At 41.6% G+C, this 23,895-nt stretch overlaps 1 protein-coding gene across 6 annotated transcripts in view; it reads left to right on the plus strand.

Moving 5' to 3' along the window:
- Positions 1-23,692, plus strand: part of LYPD6B (LY6/PLAUR domain containing 6B) — a 119,739-nt gene extending 96,047 nt beyond the window's left edge. For all 6 annotated transcript variants that reach the window (XM_065561646.1, XM_065561648.1, XM_065561649.1 and 3 more), the window contains 5 exons: positions 4,048-4,127; positions 6,220-6,374; positions 7,622-7,720; positions 12,009-12,139; positions 18,423-23,692. In XM_065561646.1, the coding sequence (XP_065417718.1) occupies positions 6,260-6,374; positions 7,622-7,720; positions 12,009-12,139; positions 18,423-18,587 (510 nt within the window). In that variant the 5' untranslated portion in view covers positions 4,048-4,127; positions 6,220-6,259 and the 3' untranslated portion in view covers positions 18,588-23,692. The remainder of the gene's footprint in view (positions 1-4,047; positions 4,128-6,219; positions 6,375-7,621; positions 7,721-12,008; positions 12,140-18,422) is intronic.
- Positions 23,693-23,895: the final 203 nt, after the last annotated feature.

Raw genomic sequence — 23,895 nt, forward strand, 5'->3', positions numbered from 1 at the left:
CACTCTCTCAATGTCCACAGGGCCTTGTCCTTTTACCTGAAGAGAATAAGACCAATCAGGAAATCCCCTAGACTGTTTGTTGCTATAGTTGAAAGAATTAAGGGGAAGGCAATCTCCACACAGAGGATTTCTAAGTGGATTTCGTGATGCATTACACTTTGCTATCAGTTGTCAGGACTGCCTCCATGCCTTGGGTGAGAGCCCATTAGACGAGAGCACAAGCATCGACTACGGCCACCCTGCACAATATACTGCTTTCAGACATATGTAGGGCAACCATGTGGAGTTTGGTACATACCTTCACTACGCATTATGTCTTGGTGCAAGACTCTGTGACGGATGCCTCATTCGGCATGGCTGTCCTCCAATCCACCATTCCATCCTCTTCCTTGTACCCTTCTCCAAAATAGGTACTGCTTGTTAATTACTCACAGTGGAATACAATAGGGACCATCACTCGAAGAAGAAGAGGAGGTTACTTACCTGTAACTGGAGGTTCTTCAAGATGTGTGTCCCTATCTGTATTCTACTTCCTGTCCTCCTTCCCCTTTGCTGCAGATCTGTTCAATTTGTAGTGAAAAAGGAAGTGGAGGTGCAGCCTGGTCTGCCTCGCCCTTTATCACCACAGTCAAAACCATAAGGCAAAACAAGGGTGCATGGGCAGACCAACGAACACTACTACTTTCAAATTCTCTGGCTCCGGATGCATGGTGCGCATGCAGAAACCTTCAGTGGAACACAGATAGGGACCACATATCTCCAGTTACAGATAAGTAAACTCCTCTTCCTGACTGGTATAAGCTCCCAATGTTGGGAGATGCAGATTTTAAAGTCATTACATTGTTCTACATAATTGCTATTATAGGTCCAGGATTGAATTGCTTGCCTATCCCTGCCCTTCGGCAAGTGTAATTCTTTGACAAAATTCAACATTTGCAGAGCGGAGGAGGAAACGTTCTCATGGCCGGTTCTATTTTTAAAAGAGGGAGGGAAGGAAGGAAGAAGGGAAAAGGTGATTCAAAAATGATCTGAGCTTTGCAATTTTAAGAATAATTTTCATAGACACAGCTCAATGGGCAGAGACCAGGTTAGACAGTGAAAGGTACATGATAAATCATCATGTTAAATAGGTACCACTTTTTCTCATGGGTAGGGTTGCCAGTTTTGGTTGGACATATTTCTGGAGGTTTCATCACATGACATAATCTTTAATAAAGATTAATCTTTAATTTCTGGAGACTCCAGGACAATCCTGGTTAGCAACCCTACTCATGGGGTGTGTATGTGTCTACCAATGTAGGCCTCAATCCAGCAAATGCTTTGGTGGGAATACTCCCATTTCTAATATTACTCACATCCATAGGTGTTTGCAGGAGTGGGGCCATAGTATGTGCATTAGATTGCCAGTATTCCAGTGCCCACATATGTCTATCACCCTTTGTCATAGGCAGCAGGTGGCCAGGGCTAGAGCAGGATCAGCCCTCACCCCCTCACCTCCCAAATCTATTTTTGAGCCACTCTGCTGTCCGCATGCTTGTCCACCTCGGCCCGTGAAGGGTGTTGTGGGGAGAGGGCCCTGCCTGCCTGCTGGATTCCTGGTATGTGGAGCTATATTCTTGAATCCCAGCAGGGGATGCTGGCTGCTGAGCAGTGCTTCTCATGAAGGTTCATTGCAGAGAGAGAGTCCTAGGGGCAGGGCGGGGGGAGGGGAGAAAGGGAGAAGAGTTTTGGGTGAAGGAGGGAGATCCTGAGGCCCTGTGTTTGGAGTGGCGTGTGGAAAAGTCCCTGCCTGTGCACGGATGAGAACCCGCCCTTCTGTATTTGTATTCCCTAAAATTTTCCATTTGCCACAGGCTATGTGATTTGAGCAATGGGAACTGGGATAGGGTGGGGAAATCTTGAATTTGTAGAACACCGGCACAGGTGTAATTGTGCTTCTATGTGCTACCCAGGTGTATTTGATAAAGTTCACTGGTTTTGTAGATCTTTCTTTATAGAAAGGCAAATGTTTCCCAATTTGCCAATACAAACTAAAGGAAATGTATATGAGGCAGATAAACCTCCCTACTGCTGTGCATTGAAATGGTTCAGTCCTTCACAGAGCAAGCATAAAACAATAGGCTTGCTAGCTCAGCTGTCAGAAGTACATTTAGAGTCAAGATTGATTAAAATTGTCCTGACTAGGTAAAAGCAACTAATCTGTGATATTTGAAGAGCATAGCATGGGCTATTTAATGAAAGAATGGAAGATTAATTGTTTGCATTCGGAGCAAAAAAACAACTGAGTTGGGGCAGTGCCACCAAAATGTTCAAAGCATCATGCAGGGATTCAGGGCCTAATTAAGTGTTTAGCCCTTATGGGTTTGATGCAAACATTCAAAATCGATCTGAGTTTAAACATGTCATGCTGCCCGTCTAAGGGGTGCAGGGATTGAGGTGGAGGCATAAAGGCAACTTTGTCACCCCTGTCCTGGCTCAAGTTAGAGCAGCCTCAGGGCAGACATAATTTTAGGGGTGCACCAGTGGCCATCCATGTCCTTACCCTAGTATGCCAGGGACATATAAGGGGTATGTGCAGCAGGGAGGGCGAAGGGGATGCTGTATGTGTGAATGACCTCTACTGCTGCAGAATCCCACCCTGCCCATTTAGGGCAGCTTAGTTCCCTTTGTGCAACCAGAGTGACCCATATGGTATGTTGTGTGAGTGGGGACTGGCCTCTGTATTTGTAAAAATAGGCATAATGGAAAAGAGCTGGCTGTTTAAATGGATCATAATTAGGATTAATTAATCTCCCTTCGTAGATGTTCTAAATGCACACACTGGTGCTCTCATTTGAGAGCTAGGGGAGGGAACCAAGTTTTAGCCCCAATGTATCTTGACCATTTAATTTGATCATTTAAACAGATAACCTTTTTCTAATGTGGCTGTTTTTAGGGGAAGTGTAGCTTTATAGGCAATGTATTTAAATGGGGATTTACTTTGAAGACCTTTTACAACTGCACTTTTTCATTTATCCTGAGGTGGTGGTATGGCTCTATTAATGAATGATGGCATGGCTGTGTTTGATTTCTTCCCTTGTGCAGTGCATTGAAACCTGAGCAGAAAACTTCAAGTTTATTGTACGCTGAGGATTTTTTTTTAGTTTCGTCAGTGAAGCAAAGAAGGAACTCATCACTTTTCTCAATGGCTCTCTCAGAGGAAAGGAACTGAAAAACTTCCATCTCTTGACACGGATAATATGTTGATCTAGTAGCAAGAACTGAGACACGAGCCACATGATTTATAATGTACAGGGTGGGAAAAGAGCGTAAGTGGTGTTTCTGCCATGGGACCTTCTCCAGGCATTGATTTAAAATAAAAGCAAATAATACAGAACACACAGAGAACTTTTGGGGGATGGGTGCGCTCTCAACAAACGTTGGTTCAAACCATTCATTCTAGGAAGGATTAAATAAGGACAAAATAAGCCAGATGACATGCTGGGACAATGGTAAATTGTTCTAGGGTCACCATCCTGTTTTTTTCCCATTGTTGGTTCTGATTTCTATGGGATAATCCCAGGCTCTGCAAATCTATCTTGCAGAATATTAAAGGGTCCTTAAATAGACTTCAGCACCCATGGAACATCAGTGCATCATGACATCAATTTACAACATTGTGATGCAACGTTATGTTGATTTATGCCTTGCCAGCAGGAAAGTATCACTCATGACACACACACTTGTCCCATCTGTTAAATGTTGGGGTTCTTAGGAATTGGCTTGTTTTGGCCTTGTTTTGAAATGGGATTAGCTTGATTTTTGGTTTATTGTGAAAGTCGGGGTGCTTATTTACCACGTGAAAGTTGGCAACTGTGATTAGCATGGCACTCACTAGTGAATAGTAGGGTAATATAGTTCAAATCTTTTATGGCATACATGTTATTGACCTAGATACATATGTTCTTTTCTTTTATTACCAATAATATTAAAGGCATATTTTGTCTGAGCTGACTCTTTCCCTGTGTACCGAATAATGATCACAAAGCCACTGTTTGGTTCTTTCAGATGCTTTTCTTGTGAACAATTTGGGCTCTAGTACTAAGAAGACCTGGGGCATCCACAGGAAACAGTCCTGGAGATACACTGTAAGTGTGGTGCAAAAACAGTTTCTCAAATATCTTTTAAAATATCCTAAAAATAAACATAAATTTAAAAAAATCTTTGTTCACAAAAGTTAGTAAGGCCTAGTGCACAAAACAAAACCTTCTGCCACTGATTGGTTGCAGGCCAAGAGTCTGTTTGAAGTAGTTCTTCTCCGAAGCACAGGAGCAGGAAGAAAGTCTCAGGCCCCTCTCCCTTTCCCCGCAGTGTGCCACACATGCAGTTTGTGCAGCTACTGGCCTGGAGTTGACTTGATGGCACTTTGACTCCCCCCACCCCATGGACTGGGATTGACTGGAGGATTCACAAATCAGCTCTCCTTGCCCATCACTGCTCTGTCTTCAAAGGTCTGCCACACACTTGTGTGCAGTGGGCCCCTAAGGCCTGCCCAACCTCCATCCCAACCCTATCCTTCTCCATGCAGAATGTCACCATTCCACTGAATCTGAGGTCCTCCACATCCATGCAGAGGGGCACAGGATTTCCTCCATAATGCACACCTAAATGTCCGCACACATATTTCCTCTGCACTAACACAGACAGGGGAGAGGACTTAATGCCTGAGCATGCAGGGGATAGAATTTACTGGAACTGGCTAAAAAAAGAAAAGTAGCATGAATTGTTTGTGAAAATGTCTGCAAAAAATGTGTCCCTGTTTTTCAAAGAAAAGCGTTGAGTTGTGAAATGATTTCAACCAGCGCTAGAATTTACGTGCAAAAGCTCAGGAGACAAATAGAGTTTCACACTGAAGACCTATGACCTGTGCATGCAGTTGCTTGAAAAGTATGAACACAAAGCGGAATGTGTACAAAAGAGGTTCGGTGGGGACTGCAGTAAAGAGTCCAAGATGATTGGACTCTTTACTGCAAGTGCACCAGGGTAAAGGAATGACAGAATGCTATTAACGGTTCTCCTTCTAATTTGTGGTTATGACGACAGCTTGCTTCGGCTTTTCTTTGAGGAATACATTTTTTTTTAAGGATAAATTAAATTGTAAAAGCGTATGTATTTAAATACCATGCCAGTCAGAAGTGTGCTTATGAAAAACAAGGACCAACAATTTAGACCAGATTCTGCACTGCTGTATATTGGCATAATTCATTGATGTCAGTAGTGCTACACCAATTTATGCCAGCTGGGATCTGGCCCTTTGAGTTGAGATTTTACATTGCTGATGTAAAAAACAACATCTGAGATTGCATCTTGCCTGGTCTACAAATATTTTCATTTTGTCAAACTCGTGTTATAAGCAAGATAGGAAAGTATTTTTCCATGAACACTAAGGGTAGTTCTTCACTGCAATAAAAGACCCTGTGGGGCAGCCATGACTGACCTGGGTCAGCAGACTTGGGCTCGGGCTGTGGGGTTATGAAATAGCAGTGTAGATGTTCAGGCTCAGGCTAGAGCCTGGCTCTGAGACCCCACGAGGGGGAGGGTACCAGGGTCTGTCTACATGGGAATAAAAAACCCACGGCTGGCCTGGGTCAGCTGACTCAGGCTCGTGGGGCTGAAAAATTGCTGAACATCTACACAGTAATTTTTAGCCCTGTGAGACTGAGTCAGCTGACCTGAGCCAGGTGCAGCCATGCTGTGGGGCTTTTATCCTCTTGTAGACATATCCTTGGGCCTGGGTTCCAGCCCAAGCCTGAATGTCTTCACTGCTACTTTTAGACTTGCAGCCTGAGCGCCCATGAGCCCGTCAGCTGACATGGGGTCTGAGACTCAGTGCCTCAGGTTTTGTATCACAGTGTAGACATACCCTTATAAGCCGTTTCTAAGACTGATATTGCCTGGGGGAACTCTTCATGTAGCTGAATAACATAGCATATCAAAATTACTACAGTACTGATTGTAGAAATGTAGCTGTCCTGTACAAAATGCTAACCAGTAGAAGGCAGCAGCTGCTCAGCTTTGAATGGCTCGTAATGGTTAGTGATGTATGCTTACAGGCAGTAGCAGTCCAGATCCAATCACTGAACTGTCAAGGTTTCAAATCAAGTTTACAGGAAGTCCAATGCTCCACATTCTCCGTTCTTTATGGTTCCTCTGTCATAATGTATGTTTCTTCTTTTCTAGGCACAACTATTTTAGATTTCCCTGTTCAGTAATAGTCAGCATGCTATTATTCTCTCACATGTTGGCTGTAGCTTCTCTTCAGATCTTCATTCTCTCAGGGAATTGGGCTCTAGCCAAGAACATCAACTTCTATAATGTGAGACCTCCATTAGACCGTAAGTAGCCAGTTGCAGCTTTCTTGTATTTGAGAACATAGGTTAATGTTTCAGCTATCAGCTTTTCCATTGTTATCCCTTGTTTTCAGGGCTGACTCTTAAACATAAAGTGGCTGTCTCTTAGACATTTGGGATCTCCTCTAGAGTGTAAAACAAAACATTCATTTCGGTGCCTCCTATGGTTACTCAGTATCATTCCTAACATTTGAGATACAGTCTGAATGGAGTTGAACAGAGAGGGAGAGAACTGTTCTCTTTGATTTGTGCTTTGATAATAAACCGTTTCAGATTTTGGATGCTTTTACTGCAGTTTTATGTCTCAAAATGACTTCATTTTGTACAATATAAATGTTTGCAATGGACTAGCTGTTTCTGTTTGTTGTACTGCTTTTTTGGTGGGTGGGGTAGGGAGGTAGGTGTATTGAACACTTTTAAAGTTATCACTAAATGAAAGTATGAAAGTTAGTACGAAGTTAAAACCACTGTAGTAGCTGGGAAATCAGCTGTTAGTAATAGCATCACATGTCTGCTTCTTACCTTGCACTCACATTACTCTCCCAGTGCACCCAACTGGATAACAGTCTCTGTGATATAAAGGATTAAAGTGGAAAAGTAGTGATGGTTAGCAGGTGGGGTGTTTGATGCCAAGCTGCTTTAAAACTCTCGCATTTGTGTATATAAAATGTTATAAAACAGAATTTGAAATCAAACTCACTAATCCCTAATTGGCAACTTCTTGCTCAGAGTTGGGGGCAGTGACTTGGAGCTGGTTTCAAAGCAGTATCTGCCACATCTAGGGAAGCAAAAACTGATTAAATGTAGATTGTGCGACAGTGTACATGTGTACATACATAGAGAAGATATGTGTATCTTCTATGTTATAATATTGTATATGTAATGTGCAATGATACACTCTCTCTCCATTTAAACAGCGTTTTAATTGTGAGAGAGAATGAAAAGGCCAGGAAATGTTTTAAAGTTAAAACATGATGATGTTAGTATGAGAAGTAAAAGCTTCTATGGTAAGGTATGAAATAGTTCTTATTTACCCAATAGATTGACATGAACTGTATATGCTATTCTTATACACATGTATAAATGTGTGAATGTGTGTGTGTATAATATATATATATATATATATATATATATAAGTATTTTTGTCTAATAAATGTAAAAGCAAACACTTTTTGTTTGACATTTTAATTTTTGATATTTGCAAACTTAACATACTTATTATATTTTTAAAGCCACTCCATTTCCAAACAGCTTTAAGTGTTTCACCTGTGCAAATGCAGTTGACAATTACAACTGTAACAGATGGGCTGAAGATAAATGGTGTCCTGAAAGTAAGTGTGCCTGTCTTAGGGAGATTCTTTAATGTATTTAATTTTGTTTTTCCCCTGATTCAACCATGTCTCAGGCAGCTAGTTATATAGGATTAACATACCATCACACTGATGCCCTGGGGATATATTTAGTAATGAGTCTTATGATTTCTCTTGAGATGGATATTCCAGCCATTTGAATATGCTCAGCAATACTACAAATCATGTTGAAGACCTTGTATGTTAGACTTACAGTAGAACCTCAGAGTTATGAACATATGAGGGATGGAAGTTGTTCGTAACGGACATGTTCGTAACTCTGAACAAAACATTATGGTTCTTCTTTCAGAAGTTTTACAACTGAACATTGACTTAATACAATTGGTTCCTGGCCAATGGGAGCTGGGGGGGCAGTGCCTGCGGGCGAGAGTCATGCAGAGCTGCTTTCGTGCCTCCGCCTAGGAGCCGAACCTGCTGCTAGCTGTTTCCGGGGTGTGGTGCCAGGACAGGCGGGAAACCTGCCTCTGCACCCTGGCTGCACCACTGACCAGGAACCGCCGGAGGTAAGCCCCGGCCCCAACACCATGCCCCAATCCCCTGCCCCAGAGCCTACATCCCTGGTCCAAAGCCCTGACCCCCTCCCATAGCCCAACCGCCTGCCCCAGCCCACACCTCAAACCCCTCATCCCCAGCCCCACCCCACAGCCCTCACCCCCGCGCTCCATCCCCAGTTCTGTTGGGTCGCGGCCATCAACAATTTTCTGCAACCGGGTTGCCAGAAAAAAGTTTGAAAACCACTGCACTAGAGTATGTATAACTAAAAATTCGTTAATGTAACTCGACCATTTTGATGGGCTGGCTAGCTTGTGCTAAAGATTTTAGAGGAATTTTTGAGTACTGTAGTCTTAAAGCATAGTCACATTTTTGGGTGGATGGAGGCCTTCTAGTGATGTGTGTGCACTGAGTGGAGAATATAGGATTTGAGATTAAGTATATAGCTGAATTCAGCCCTGTATACAGTCTAGATTCAAAATGAATGATCAAAGCACAGCCCTAGCTGAGACTTCCATTTAATTACTCAAGATAGCTAGTCCACAGCTGACTGTGAAAAGTTACAAACCGATCTCGCTAAACTGGATGACTGGGTAACATAGTGGCAGATGAATTTCAATGTTAATAATCAGAGGGGTAGCCGTGTTAGTCTGGATCTGTAAAAACAGCAAAGAGTCCTGTGGCACCTTATAGACTACAGACGTATAGGAGCATGAGCTTTCGTGAGTGAATACCCACTTCTTCGGATGCATCCGAAGAAGTGGGTATTCACCCACGAAAGCTCATGCTCCTATACATCTGTTAGTCTATAAGGTGCCACAGGACTCTTTGCTAATGTTAATAAGTGCTAAGTAATACAGACAATCTAACTATACATAGATGCTTAAACTAGGGGTGCTGCCACATCCCCTAGCTTGAAGTGGTTTCCATCATATACAGGGTTTACAGTTTGGTTCAATGGCTCTCAGCACCCCCACTATACAATTTGTTCCAGCACCTCTGCAACTATACATATAAAGTGATGGGGGCTAAATTAGCTGTTGCCACTCAAGAAAGAGATCTTGGAGTCATCATGGATAGTTCTCTGAAAATATTCACTCAATGTGCAGCAGCAGTCAAAACAGAATGTTAGGAACCATTTGGAAAGGGATAGCTATGAAGACAGAAAATATCATAAAGCCAATATATAAATCCACAATATGCCCAAACCTTGAATACTGCATACGGTTCTGGTTGTCACATCTCAAAAAAGCTGTATTAGAATTGGAAAAGGTACAGAGTAGACCAACAAAAATGATTAGGGGTATGGAACAGCTTCCATACAAGGAGAGATTTAAAAGACTGGGACTGCTCAGCTTGGAAAAGAAATAACTAAGCGGGGATAAGAGAGAGGTTTATAAAATCATGAATGGTGTGGAGAAAGTGAATAGCGAAGTGTTATTTACCCCTTCATTTAACACAAGAACCGGGGGTTGCCAATTAAATTAATAGGGAGCAGGTTTGAAACAAACACGAGGAAGTATGTCACACAACCCGCAGTCAGCCTGTAGAACTCGTTGCCAGGGAATTTTGTGAAGGGCAAAAGTAAACTGTGTTCAAAAAAATATTAGGTGAGTTTGTGGAGGATAGGCCCATCATTGGCTATTAGCCAAAATCAGGGCTGGCTCTAACTTTTTTGCTGCCCGAGGCAAAAAAGAAGAGAGCCGTCCTGCCGTACCCCGCCCCTTGAGTGCCGCTGAAATCCCCGCCCCCCCAGCACCACGCCACCCGAAGCCCCGCCCCCCCCAGTGCCGCGCCGCCCGAAGCCCCTGCCCCTCTCGAGTGCCGCACCGCGCCAGCCCCCGCCCCCAAGCACCACGCCGCCTGAAGCCCCGCCCCGAGCACCGCCCGAAGCCCCCGCCCCCCTCCGAGCACCGTGCCGCCCGAAGCCCCCGCCTTCCCTCCAAGCATCGCCCGTAGCCCCGCCCCGCCCCCCCTCCGAGCACCACGCCACCCGAAGCCCCCATCCTCCCTCTGAGCGCCGCCCCGCCCCCCCTCCGAGCACCGTGCCGCCCAAAGCCCCTGTCTTCCCTCCAAGCACCGCCCGTAGCCCCGCCCCCCTCCGAGCACCACGCCACCCGAAGCCCCCATCCTCCCTCCGAGCGCCGCCCGAAGCCCCGCCCCCCCTCCGAGCACCACGCCGCCCGAAGCCACCGCACCACCCGAAGCCCCGCCCCCAAGCCCCGCCCGAAGCCCCGCCCCCCTCCGAGCACCGCGCCACCTGAAGCCCCCGCCCCCACTCCGAGCGCTGCGCCACTGAATCCAAAAAATAAAAATAAAAAATCGAGCGCCGCCCTGCCCCAAGGTGCCGCCCCAAGCATGTGCTTGGTCGGCTGGTGCCTGGAGCCGGCCCTGGCCAAAATGATCAGGGCCATAACCACATGCTCTGGGTATCCCTAAACGTCTGACTGCCAGAAGCTGTGTCTGGTGATGGGATGGATCACTCGAAAATTGTCTGTTCTGTTCATTCCCTCTGAAGTATCTGGCACTGGCCACTATCAGAAGACAAGATACTGGGCTAGATGGACTACTGGTCTTGACCCAGTTTGGCCATTCTTATGTTATCCTCCCTCTTTGTAGTTTTATGCCAGATTAATCTAATATGTATCATAAATCTCTATCAACACACTTTGGATTCCTGTTTTCCAATCCCTTTTTCCTGTTTTCCCGGTGCTTGTGAAGAAACAAATAGTTTTATTAGGTTGTCTTTATACTTCTAATGTAATGTTGGTCTTGTTTGCATTTCCTCTGAACTTAGTGATTAACTTATCCAACACTGATACATGGTGGGAAAACAGTTTGCACTGTCAAATTCCCCTCTCCAAAGCCAGTTATTACCTTAGTACTGTCTCCAAGAGTCAGCTGTTCAGGGGTAAAGACTATTTCTTAATTCAGTCCCGCAGTCAAAGCTAAATGTGCTACCAAATCTACCATCAGTCCTAGTGTCTTTTGAAAAGTTAACATAGGAGCTGAAACAATTACTTCTAATAATTAGTGCAGATTTGTTATTTAAGGTTGACTTTATAAAAGACAGCTATATAAAAGGTCTAATGCAAGGTTTATGCTAAGCTGTAGGCATACATCATTGTTGCATGTGGTTTCAGATGTGTTGTATGTGAACTCTCAAAATGGAAAGTGTCATGTTAGGGCATCCATTGGTAGTGCAGAAACATTTGGCAATAAGACCTGAAGATCACACTTGGAAGAGAGAATAGCAGGGTCACTGAAACTAAGGAAGGTAACGTACCCCAAAGAGAGGGGAAAGAAGGAAAAATGTTGGAAGAAGGGGAGTTGGGGGGTAGGGGCGAGGTGGGGTGGAAGAGTGAAATGAAAAAGGTAAAGAAGTCTAAATGGAAGGGAAAGAGAATGAGAAGGGAGTGCAAGAGGGAAAGGAAGAACCAGGAGAGCTGCTGCTAAAACTAGCTAGCTAGAGATGAAGTGTTAGATACACAGTACAAATCTCAATGGCCTTCTTCTTCATAAGTTGCAGTCTAGGTGCCAAATGGCCCATTTAATTTAAGGTCTAGCTAATACATCATGACTGTTAAATGACAAATTTTTTGGAACATAATGCCATCTTACTGCTCTAAACCCCACACAATCTAACTTTTCTCAGTGCAAGCACTTTATTGTAACTTGTCATTTAGTGAAAACTTTTGAAGTATGTGAAAGAGAACACGCTGCATGAAAATAAACCTAATTTTGATTTATTTCTTAGATACAAAGTACTGCTTGACAGTTCATCATTTCACAAGCCATGGAAGGAGTACATCTGTGACCAAAAAATGTGCTACCAAGGATGAATGCCGTTTTGTTGGCTGTCACCCCCACAGAGAAACAGGCCATACAGTAAGCATCAGTTTTTGTAGTGGAGAATGTTTGTTTTAAGACATTTTAAATAAGGGTCCTGTTCAGCACTTGTTACTCAAATAACTACTGCTGGAGTGAATAACACCTGCCAAATGAGACTATTTAATGTTTGTCAGGGCTGGGTCATGGGAGCCGGAACTTGTAGTCAGAGCTGGGGTTCACGGTCAGGAGCCAAGGGTCAGCTGGGTCAAGATACTGGGAGATCGGAGGCATGATACTAACTGGAGATCAGAACCACAAGTCAGATGCCATGAGCCAAGCCAGGTCAGGGCACCGGGAAGTCAAGTCAGGGGAGCCAGGAGGCACAAAGTACACAGTATAGAGCATGATGGATCCCAATCATTTGGACAGCTTCCTGTTGCTGGTTTATTAGGTTGGCTACCCTGGCATGTCAAGGGTAGAGCCTCAAACTGGGGCTGGGCGTCCTGGGTCAGCAGTTGTCAGCAGGCTGCCAAGTGGAAGGTTGAAGTGTGGCTTCTCCTGTAAACCCTGTAGATCTGGGTTTGAGGCCCCTGGATCATGAAAATGTTTTAGTAATGGAAGTCAAAGTTCTAGAACAGGAGCCAGATTAGCACCTCTTCCTATTTTTCTATGAAGAAGTTAAGCTGTATTTGCGAGGGACGGTCAAATTCTTGAGTCAAACTTAGCTCAATAACACCATTTATTATGGTAATTATAACATCAAGCTACCTTGTAGAGGATCAGAGTTCCAATTCAAACTTGGCCATTCCTTTTCTAGATGTCAATTGGCTGGCTTGCTCATAAAAGAAGTAGTTTCCCTTTGGAGAGGATGCACCTCTTGTAGCTCTATAGTGACTTCTCTGGCTAGAGGCAGCCATGTTCAGCTTTATTCAGCCAGAAGGATAATTTCCCCAGTGTAAGTCATGGAAACAAAACAACACTGGATTTAGGCTTGGAACTTGCTATATTTCTTTGGACAGAAGTGTCAAAAAAGCACTGCTACGTTAAGGGGCTGGTGTAAGTTAAAAGAACCCACGTCTTACAAACCACAAGGGACTGAAACAAAAGCTATATACCATTGTCACATTCTGGGGTGAAATCCAGACTAGTGAGGGGCTGTGTCACTGCCTGCTCCACAACCTTGGAAGCCTCTCAATGCTTTGCCATTGTAGCCCCAACCAGGGCCACTCATAAATGGCCTAACAGCATGCAGGTCACACCCGGAGTGTCTCTGTACAGCTACAGCCATGGTCCAGCAACTCTGACTCCAGCAGCCTATCAGCAACACTTCAGTCACACTCGGTCTTCTGTCAGCCTCGGTTACTACTTGCAGGGTGACTCCGACATGCTCCCAGTCCTAAACATTCCCATAAACGTGTTCTGCACTGTCCAGCCATCAAAGGTCCATTGCCCCTGTAAAGGGTCAATATCCAACAGTTTGCTACTTTAACTGGAGTTACCAAACACTCAATTTAAACACACACTGGATTATTTTAGATAAAAATAAAACAAGTTTATTTACCTACAAAGAGAGAGGTTTTAAGTGAGTACAAGTATAATCTATTAGTCAGAAATGGTTACAAGAGAAACAAAAGAATGCTTTCTAGTAGCTAAAACTTAACAAGCTAGACTTGGTTCAAGGTAAAATCCTTACTACATGTTCCCAGCAACAGGACTAACCAAATTCTCAGGTCAGGATTTCCCTCCAAAGTCAAGGGGCTGGTTCTTTTGTCATCTTAGGAGAAAGAGAGAGAGAATTTGGGGTGTTTTTGCCCCTCACTTTTATAGTCCAGTCACCCTTTGAAATACGTTTTCCTGAGGGTTCCCCCTAGATAAAGTTCATTCCAGCCATGAGAACGGAGACATGGACTCTTGTGGTGAAAGAGGTTCCATGTTGTTGTTTGCTAAATTGCAGATCAATCTGTTCCTGCCCCCCCTTCACTGCCAAAGAATGGCCACTTGACCAGTAATTGCCAATCAACTTTGGCATCTGGCTAAAGGCATCAGCTTGTCATTTGTCTTTGAGAAACCAGTTTACCCTCTCCACTGACTTGTCTGGTATACACACTGTAGTCATAATTTCAGCTTATGTTCATAACTGTTAATATTCATGTTTTACACAAGAATATTGATCTGTTTATTAGTTTTTAAATGATACCTCATAAGGTATATTTTGCACATAAATTAATACAATAATGTGTGGGGTGTGAATAGAGAGATGATTTTGGTCACAACCATTTGTAAGTGGAAAAAAAATTACCTCAACGTTTGTTGATATGTCTGATTAACAAGATACCAGACTTTAACACCATGTCATTCTTTTTACCACATTGCTTTTGTCCCATTTCAGTTATGACCTAATTTTAGCATCTGGTAAATTAAAAATTGCTAAAATTATAGATGATTACTTTATATAGGTGGTATAAACCATTGATTTCTAGTCCAATTCACTGTAAAAATGAATATCTTTATATAAAAATATATAGAGTACAGTAAAATGTTGAAGAGTTGTGTACTAGTGTGTTATACATACTGACTGACATAAACAACCACTGCTATAACTCTTGCTTTTGAAAAGGAAGTGTAGCAAACTTTCTAGTGTGACAGACCCAGACCTGTTGGGTGAAGGAGTCTGGTAGAATGCAAATATACTGGCCACTGGATGAATAGTTTTCTGTTCCCTGAGTGACCAGAGCAGGGGCTGCCCTAGAGCAATCAGGAACCTGCTAGAACCAATTAAGACAAGCAAGCTAATTAAAACACCTGGAGCCAATTAAGAACTTACTAGAATCAATTATGGCAGGCAGGCTAATCAGGACACCTGGTTTAAAAAGGACCTCACATCAGTTAGTGGGGGGCGTGCAAGGAGCAGGAAGTGAGAAGGCGTGCTGCTGGAGTACAAGCATTATCAGGCTTCAGGAGGAAGGTCCTGTGGTGAGGATAAAGAAGGTGCTGGGGGAGGCCATGGGGAAGTAGCCCAGGGAGTTGTAGCTGTCACGCAGCTAATACAGGAGACATTGTAGACAGTTGTTATCCACAGGGCCCTGGACTGGAACCCGGTGTAGAGTGTGGGCCCGGGTTCCTCCTATCCCTCCAACTCCCTATCTGACACAGGAGGAGTTGACCTGGTCTGTGAGACACACTAGAGGGGAGGGTCTAATTTGGAAAGGGATCTGACCTGTCCCCGACCCACTAGGTGGGACAACAGAGACTGCAGAGATTGTTCTCCATTTCCCCCATGCTGGCCAGCGATGAGGTTAGCTGAGTGAATGGCAGGTTTGAGTCTCTCTAGCAAAAGTGGCCAAACTGAAGGCTACTGTGAATCTCTGAGGCGAGCAAATCCGCCAGAAAGCGCAGGACCCACCAAGGCAGAGGAACTTTGTCACACTAGGTAAAATGGTTAGGATGTTTTATATCCTATATAATACAGAACTGGAAGGATATTTTAGAAATCAGTGTCTTAGTAAAATCTTTTAGCAGGATTTGAATGATCTTAGTGTGTAAGATTTCAGATATATTGAAGATAGCAGACAATCTGTATGTTAAATATGAAAGAACATATATATGTTGCATTTGATCTGTTGATGTCAATGAGTGTTGATGGATTGAAGGAAATATATGGCCTTTAGGAGCTCCAGCCTGTCTTATGCTGCATTTTATCTTGTAAAATATACTATTGTTCCTTTGCATACAATGCAAACTGCAGTGTGGAAATGGGTATACTCTGCAACTGCTCAGGTAAGGAACATCAGTTTCAATGTTTCCCCAAATAAACTACTAGTGAAGAAGATGATGAACATTAACAGTTGTTCTCTAGCACTGGAAATTTGACAGAAGATGCAAATGTAAAGAGCAAAATACAAGATTATGCTGTATAAAAGCTTATAAGGGAAATTAAACATGATCATAGTCTATTTTCATTAAAAAATGTGTGACAAGAAAACATTCAAAAGCATGTTTGTGCTTAATACATAGGAAGGTGATAATTATGGGATGCTTTCCCTACTTTCTTATATGTTGAGAAATCTGTCAGACATAGCTAACCATTAACTATCATCAGATCATGGTAACAGGAGTCCATTAATTACAATGCATGATAATGAGCTGTGAGAACACTGCCGTGCATGATTTTGCAGCCGTAACTGATAGGCCAATTCAGATCACAGGCTACCAGATGGAAGTAATTAATATTGCTGGTTGGGAATTTCCTGGTAAAATGTTTTTGTTTTGTTTGTTTTTGGCTAAACATTGATTTTGTGAAAACAAACTATTTGTGGGAAAGGGTCTGTTTCAACAAATCTGATTTCCTAATTTTTTGGGGGGGAAATGGTTGAAAGGACTTTTCATTTCAAAATACTAGTTAATTTATTGTTTTATTTTTAAAAAGGTCAAAATCTAAATGGAACATTTTGATTGGATTTTAGGTTCACAAATTTTTTTGAGACTTTGACTTTTTGTCAAGATTCAGGGTGGGAAAAAAAAATGGCAAAACCTTAAACTCTTGTGGACAGGAAAACGGTTTCCTGCCCAGCAATGGTGATTAGCTTATTTTTTAGTAATAACTAGGGCTGTTGATTAATCGCAGTTAACTCACGCAATTATCTCAAAAAAATTAATCATGAATAAAAAAAGTAATTGTGGTTAATCAGTTTTAATAACACTGTAAGCAATAGAATACCAAGTGAAATTTATTAAATATTTTTCTACATTTTCAAATATATTGATTTCAATTACAACACAGAATACAAAGTTTACAGTGCTCACTTTATATTATTATTTTTGATTACTAATATTTGCACTCTAAAATGATAAACGAAAGTATTTTTCAGTTCACCTCATATGAGTACTGTAGTGCAATTTCTTTATCGTGAAAGTGCAACTGTCAAATGTAGATTTCTTTTTGTTACATAACTGCACACAAAAACAAAATAGTGTAAAACTTTACAGCCTACAAGTCCACTCAGTCCTACTTCTTGTTTAGCCAATTGCGAAGACAAACAAGCTTATTTACATTTACGGGACATAATGCCCCTGCTTATTATTTACAATGTCACCTGAAAGTGAGAACAGGCGTTTGCATGGCACTTTTGTAGCCGGCATTGCAAGGTATTTACATGCCAGATATGCTAAACATTCGTATGCCCCTTTATGCTTTGTCCACCATTCCAGAGGACATGCATCAATGCTGATGATGCTCGTTAAAAAAATGTGTTAATTACATTTGTGACTGAACTCTTTAGGGGAGAATTGTATGTCTCCTGCTCCGTTTTACCCGAATTCTGCCATATATTTCATGTTATAGCAGTCTTGGATGATGACCCAGCACATGTTGTTTGTTTTAAGAACAACCGCAGATTTGACAAAACGCAAAGAAGGTACCAATGTGAGATTTCTAAAGATAGCTACAGCACTCGACCCAAGGTTTAAGAATCTCAAGTGCCTTCCAAAATCTGCTAGGGACTAGATGTGGAGCATGCTTTCAGAAGTCTTAAAAGAGCAACACTCCGATGCGGAAACTACAGAATCCAAACCACCAAAAAAGAAAATGAACCTTCTGTTGGTGGCATCTGACTCAAATGATGAAAATGAACATGCATCAGTCTGTACTGCTTTGGATCATTATCGAGCCGAACCCATCATCAGCGTGGATGAATGTCCTATGGAATGGTGGTTGAAGCATGAAGGAACATATGAATCTTTAGGGCATTTGACATGTAAGTATCTTGTGACACTGGCTACAACAGTGCCATGTGAATGCCTGTTCTCACTTTCAGGTAACATTGTAAACAAGAAGCAGGCAGTATTATCTCCTGCAAATATAAACAAACTTGTTTGTCTGAGTGATTGTCTGAATAAGAAGTAGGACTGAGTGGAGTTGTAGGTTGTAAAGTTTTACATTCTTTTATTTTTGAATGTAGGTGTTTTTTTACATAATTCTATGTTTGTAAATTCAACTTTCATGATAACGAGATTGCACTACAGTACTTGCAATGGGGGAATTGAAAAATACTATTTATTTTGTTTTTTACGGTGAAAATATTTGTAAACAAAAATAAATATAAACTGAGCACTGTACACTTTGTATTCTGTTTGTAAATGAAATCAATATATTTGAAAATGTAGAAAACGTCCAAAAGTGTTTAAATAAATTGTATTCTATTGTTATTTAACAGCATGATTAATCACGATTAATTGCAATTAATTTTTTTAATTGCTTGACAGCCCTAGTAATAAACCTTGCAATTGAAAGCATATACTCTATAAACTTCTGTTGCAGTTACTCCTGCCTTTTTGTTAACAGGAATGCATTTCTTGCTGTGAAGGGATGATCTGCAATGTAGAAATACCAACCAATCAAACAAATGCAGTGTTTTCAGTAATGCATGCTCAGAGGAAATCAGATGGCAGCAGGATGACAATTAGCATTCTGGTGCTTGCATCAGTCATAACAATTATGTTGTTATGATGCAGCTTTCCATGTGCCAAATGTGATTCAGAGGGATAAACTTCATGGGCTCTAACATGACGCTATAAGAAGAATGTTTCAGTTTGAACAAAGTCTCCGTCCCCCTTCAGATTATAGAAGATGGTAGGAAAACATGGACATGCACATCATGAAGTTTGTTGATCATTTACTGAAAATTCTTTCAAAGAGTCTGAAGTATTTAAAAGAAAAAACTGCTGACCAGACACTGCAGTAGACTTTAACCAGTTATCTGAATTCTTCATTTGGTGGTGGAAGTGTGTATGCACTCTGCACATTACTTGAACAAGGAAACTGATTGTCTGTAGGCAGTCAATTGATCAGGTGAGATAAAGAGGTACTTCTAGATGCAAAAGCTGTGCCAAGCTTATCTCAAGAGAAGCCACTTTTTTTCATAACTTTGTGTGTTGACTTGTTGTGTTGAGTCTCTTGTCTGCCTTATTGATGAGAAAATGTTACGTTTAAGTTCATCCTTAACATGGTGTTCATGGAGAACTGTACATTTTCCAACAAGGTGTCTAAGAAATAGACAAAAGTGCCTTTTTAAATTCAGTTTTGGTCAGAACTTTCATGTCCTATGGAAAAACTGAAAAATATTTGTAAAAATTTTTTGTCTCTCCTACTACAACATTGTGACACCTCCTCAGATTATACAATGATGAATTCACACACACACACACACACACACACACACACACACACACACACACACACACACACACACACACACAAAATCCTAACAAAAGATGCCCAACTGCTTAGGTTCCTATAGGTCTCTATTTAGGTATGTAACTAAAAGCGGTCTGATTTTCAAGAGTGCTGAATACCTGTATCTCTTTGATAGGATTTGTGGGTGATCAGTTCTTCCAGATTCTTCCAGTGGTTCTTCTTACCACTTTTATTTAGGAGTCTAACGTTAGGCACCCAGCTTTGAAAAGTATGGCCTAAGTTTCTAAAAATAATGTTGCCAGTCTTACCTTTGTTTTCATAGCTGTAGTAGATTTTTTTTTAAAGCCTGGTTTATTGCATATTTTGACTAATGTCGCACATCTGACCAGTTGGAAAAATTAGAAATGGTAGAATTTAGGTTACTGTTGCACGTTACAAAAAAATCTGTTTTTCTTTGTAGGCCTTGCAATGAACAATGTGTGTGTCATATTTATGTGTCTTCTCATCCCTCTGGTTCAAGGGCTGGATACTTTCAAATTCACTGTCTCTTTCACATGAAGAAGTCAATCCTGAAGACTGATAGAAATTGATTTCACTTATTTTCAGTCAGTATTCGGTCTGATTTGCAACATACGCCAATGTTGACTATTTTTGTTATTAATATTTTGGCTCAGATTCTCTGTGCTTGAAAACTCCCTGATCCTGTGGACCAGCATATGTCAGCCTGGTCCTGAGCACAACCTGAAGCCTCAAGGCTCCCAGCAGTCTCTGGGACCTGGGCTGATGGTTATGGATGGAGGGAAGTTTCAGCCATGCCTCCTTTTTTGCCCAAGCCTGCACCCAGAGCCTTCACTTACTGGATCCACTATCCCCTTTGCACTGCAACATGGTCATGAGTCTGACCCATACAGTTGGAACAGAGCACTGTATTGCATTTTTTGTTTCAGAATTTTTTTTTTGGTACTTTATTTGTGAATTCACCACTAACAAGTTAGACTCTTTGGATTTCTCGTCATCTTAGTTTTCAACAAAGCTTTCTGTTTAATCAGAATTGGTTGAAAAATTCAGGGGAGGGGGGAAGTTGTGAAAATTTTGTCCAAATATTTTTGTGGGATTTTTAATTGAAATTTTCAGTGCAACATAAAGATTTCATCAAAAATTGAATCTCTGAAAATTTTGACCAACTCTGTAGTTTCAGCCTGTGTGTGTCAAATCTTTTGTATTTCTCTCTAACTTGTTTAAGTACACTTAGCTATTTTAATTTTAATTGGCAATTGGAAAACCTCCTTCGCTGATGTTTTCAAAATTGATGATGGTCTACACCAACAAATATCCAGAGAAGTTCTTAGAATGGTGACCCTTTTTCTTCTATTTTTCCTGTATGCAAATATGTGACATGTCTAAAATCTATCTCCATGATCTGATGAAGAGGTACTTACAAAAAATAATTTAGAGTTGCAAAAAGTTACAGATGGAAAAGATCATTCACTCCCTTTGCTTGCCAATGCAGGTTTCTTTCCTGCCATCTAAATCTAAATATTTCAAGCAATGGATTTTTGAAGTCATCTTATGGAAGACTGACTATTCCAAAGCCTAATAGATCAAGCTATAAGGAAGAATTTCCTAGTATTAAGCAAAATGTTTCTTTCTTTAAATGTAATGTCTTTAATTGCTTCTTTAATTGTTATATCAGTCTAGCAGGTAATGACAGCTATAGCTGAGATCACAGAACACTTTCCATTGTTAGTTCCTGGTTTTAGGTTTCTGAAACATTCTCTTTTGGGCTGACGTTTTCAGGACTTGGTTCTCTGCCCGAAGTGAATTCTTCAGAAAACCATTGAAAAGATTTTGCTTTAATTTTATTGAACTATGAAAGCATGTAAGAATACATTTTCCTGACTTCTGCCTCTTAACCTGCACACTCCCACCACTGGCCAGCCCTCCAGGTGCTCCCTCAAATTCTATTCCTTGGAATGATTTGTGCAGTTGAAAATGACAATAGAAGGCTTAACAAGGCTTGTGGCCTTAGATGAGATTACTGTAAATAGTTTAAGAAGTTCTAAAACTTTAGATTTGTTTATTCTGCAAATAAGATTCCAAACTACACAACTTGGGAGCAGAGCTAGGATCTTGAAGTACTGGCCAGAAGGTTGGCCATGCTTATGCTACTTTAAGATTTTCTTGAAGTGATAAGATTATCTCCTGTGCATGCAGAGGTGAGGAATGCAATTGACAATAATAAGAGACAGTAGTTCCTCACTGGCAGTCTGGTGCTTGTTAAATCTGCACATGTGCAGGCTGCTAATGACATTGATAGGCTCTAGTTGGCCTTGGTTAATTGGTGCCTGCTAGTTATAACACTGTTTTTTTCTTTTTAAGAAACCCTAGGAAATAAATGCAAAAAATGGTCAATTCAACATGAAGGCTGCACAATTAAGCACTCGGATCAGGACATGTGAAAGCTAAGATTGACTGTGCATCACTGCCTCTGCCATTTTGCACATACATACAGTAACGCCTCGCTTAACGTTGTAGTTATGTTCCTGAAAAATGCGACTTTAAGCGAAACAATGTTAAGCGAATCCAGTTTCCCCATACGAATTAATGTATATAGGAGGGGTTAGGTTCCAGGGAAATTTTTTTCACCAGACAAAAAACTATATATTATATAGATATACACACAGTATATGTTTTAAACAAACAATTTAATACTGTTCACAGCTATGATGATTGTGAAGCTTGGTTGAGGTGGTGAAGTTAGAGGGTGGAAGGAGGGATATATCCCAGGGAATGCCTTGCTGCTAAATGATGAACTGGCACTCGGCTGAGCCCTCAAGGGTTAACACGTTGTTAATGTAGCCTCTCATCAAGGCAGCATGAACAGGAGGGAGGGGAGACAGCATAGCAGACAGAGACAGACACACACCTTGTGTGTGGGAGAGAGAGAGAGAGAGATGCACACTGCCCCTTTAAGTAAGCTGACCCACTCTTAAGTGCATTGTCTTTTTAAGTGGATCAGGAAGTTGAGGCAGCATCTCCTGTCCCAAGCTCTCTCTGTCTCTCTCCGTCCGTGTGCCCATCCTGCTCTATTTGGAGAAGGGGTAAGCGAGGTGCAGGAGCAGGGGGGAGGGGGAAACCCTGACATTAGCCCCCGCCCCCCAGCAAGCAGGAGTCTCTGGGAGCAGCTCCAAGGCAGAGGGCAGGAGCAGCACATGGCAGTGGGGGGGAGGGACAGCTGAACTGTCAATTGATAGCCTGATGGGCGGCTGCAGCACCGGAAACTTAGGGGAGTGGGGAGCTGATAGGGGGGCTGCTAGTCCACCTTGGTTCCAAGCTCCCACCAGCTAGCTGCAATGGGCTGCTCTTCCTGCAAGCAGTGGACAAAGCAGGCGTCTGCCAAACATTTGAAGGGAGCATTGCACAACTTTAAACGAGTATGTTCCCTAATTGATCAGCAACGTAACAATGAAACAACGTTAGCCGGGACGACTTTAAGTGAGGAGTTATTGTAAAACCTCTATATTTGTGATTGTCCAAGATAAAATACATACTTGTGAATTTAAGTTCATAGAAAAAGATTGTATTCTAGTGTTCTAGTATTAGAGAAATAGGCTGTGATTACATAATTTAAGACTGCATCACAATGGGATACAGCGGTTTCATATTAAACCTTAGCTTTCACATTTTTGACTTTATAAGGCTTGCATGTGCAATCATGTTATATTAATGTAGCATTTTTGTATTTAAGAAATAGGTTAAAATATGGCCTACATTCTGCCCTCAGTTATCAATATGCAAATCCTATTAATTTCAGTGGGAGCATCTGGGGGCACCATTTGACTCTAGGAGTATGATTTTCAGTAGCTAGGCATTGCATATACTTACACACACGAATTTTCTCCTACCAAACAGACATTAAGTGTGGTTGCATTGTCATCAGTGATGGGCTAAATGTCTTTGGATGCAGCAAGCAATCATTAAAATCAATGAGCACCATATTCAAGTGTATCCCAGGACAGAACAATCCCTTTGTATTATGCTTTGAAATAAAATTAAATATATGGTGTGAAATCCAATCCATGGAGTTATACCAAGGTTGAACTGCTATGAAGATTAAGCTATCACGACCACAAAATGGTTATTCCAAGCTTATAACGAATAGGACCCAAAAAGGGTATTGCTCTTGTCTTTGAAGTAATTTGTACAGTTAAGTGGTAAACGGCTTTGTTTAAATATTGCATTTTTACATTGTACTAGGCACAGTCTAGAGTTGATTGTTTTTCCAAAGTTTGAATGTATTTGTAACAAAACATCTTCAATATTCAATGTTTGTGTCTGTATCAGTGTTTCTTATCTCTGTTCCTGTTTTAAGCCTCCTTGAAAAACTGGCACTTTTGATTAAAGGTATTAAAATATTAGTTGGTGGAGAATATTTATATATTGAAATAGCCAAGAAGAAAGAACGGAATTTTGTTACTTAAAAAAATTAAATAGTGTGGGCCAGAGACTGTCACTCTTCTTAGCACTTTGACTCCAGGAGGAGCCATTCCAGTCCATCGATTCTAATGGACTTGTATATTACTCAATTTGGTAAGTAAGAGTGGCAGGTTTTGGTATTGTG

This window comes from Chrysemys picta, chromosome 11 (assembly GCF_011386835.1).
Source record: "Chrysemys picta bellii isolate R12L10 chromosome 11, ASM1138683v2, whole genome shotgun sequence".
Lineage (NCBI taxonomy): Eukaryota > Metazoa > Chordata > Testudines > Emydidae > Chrysemys > Chrysemys picta.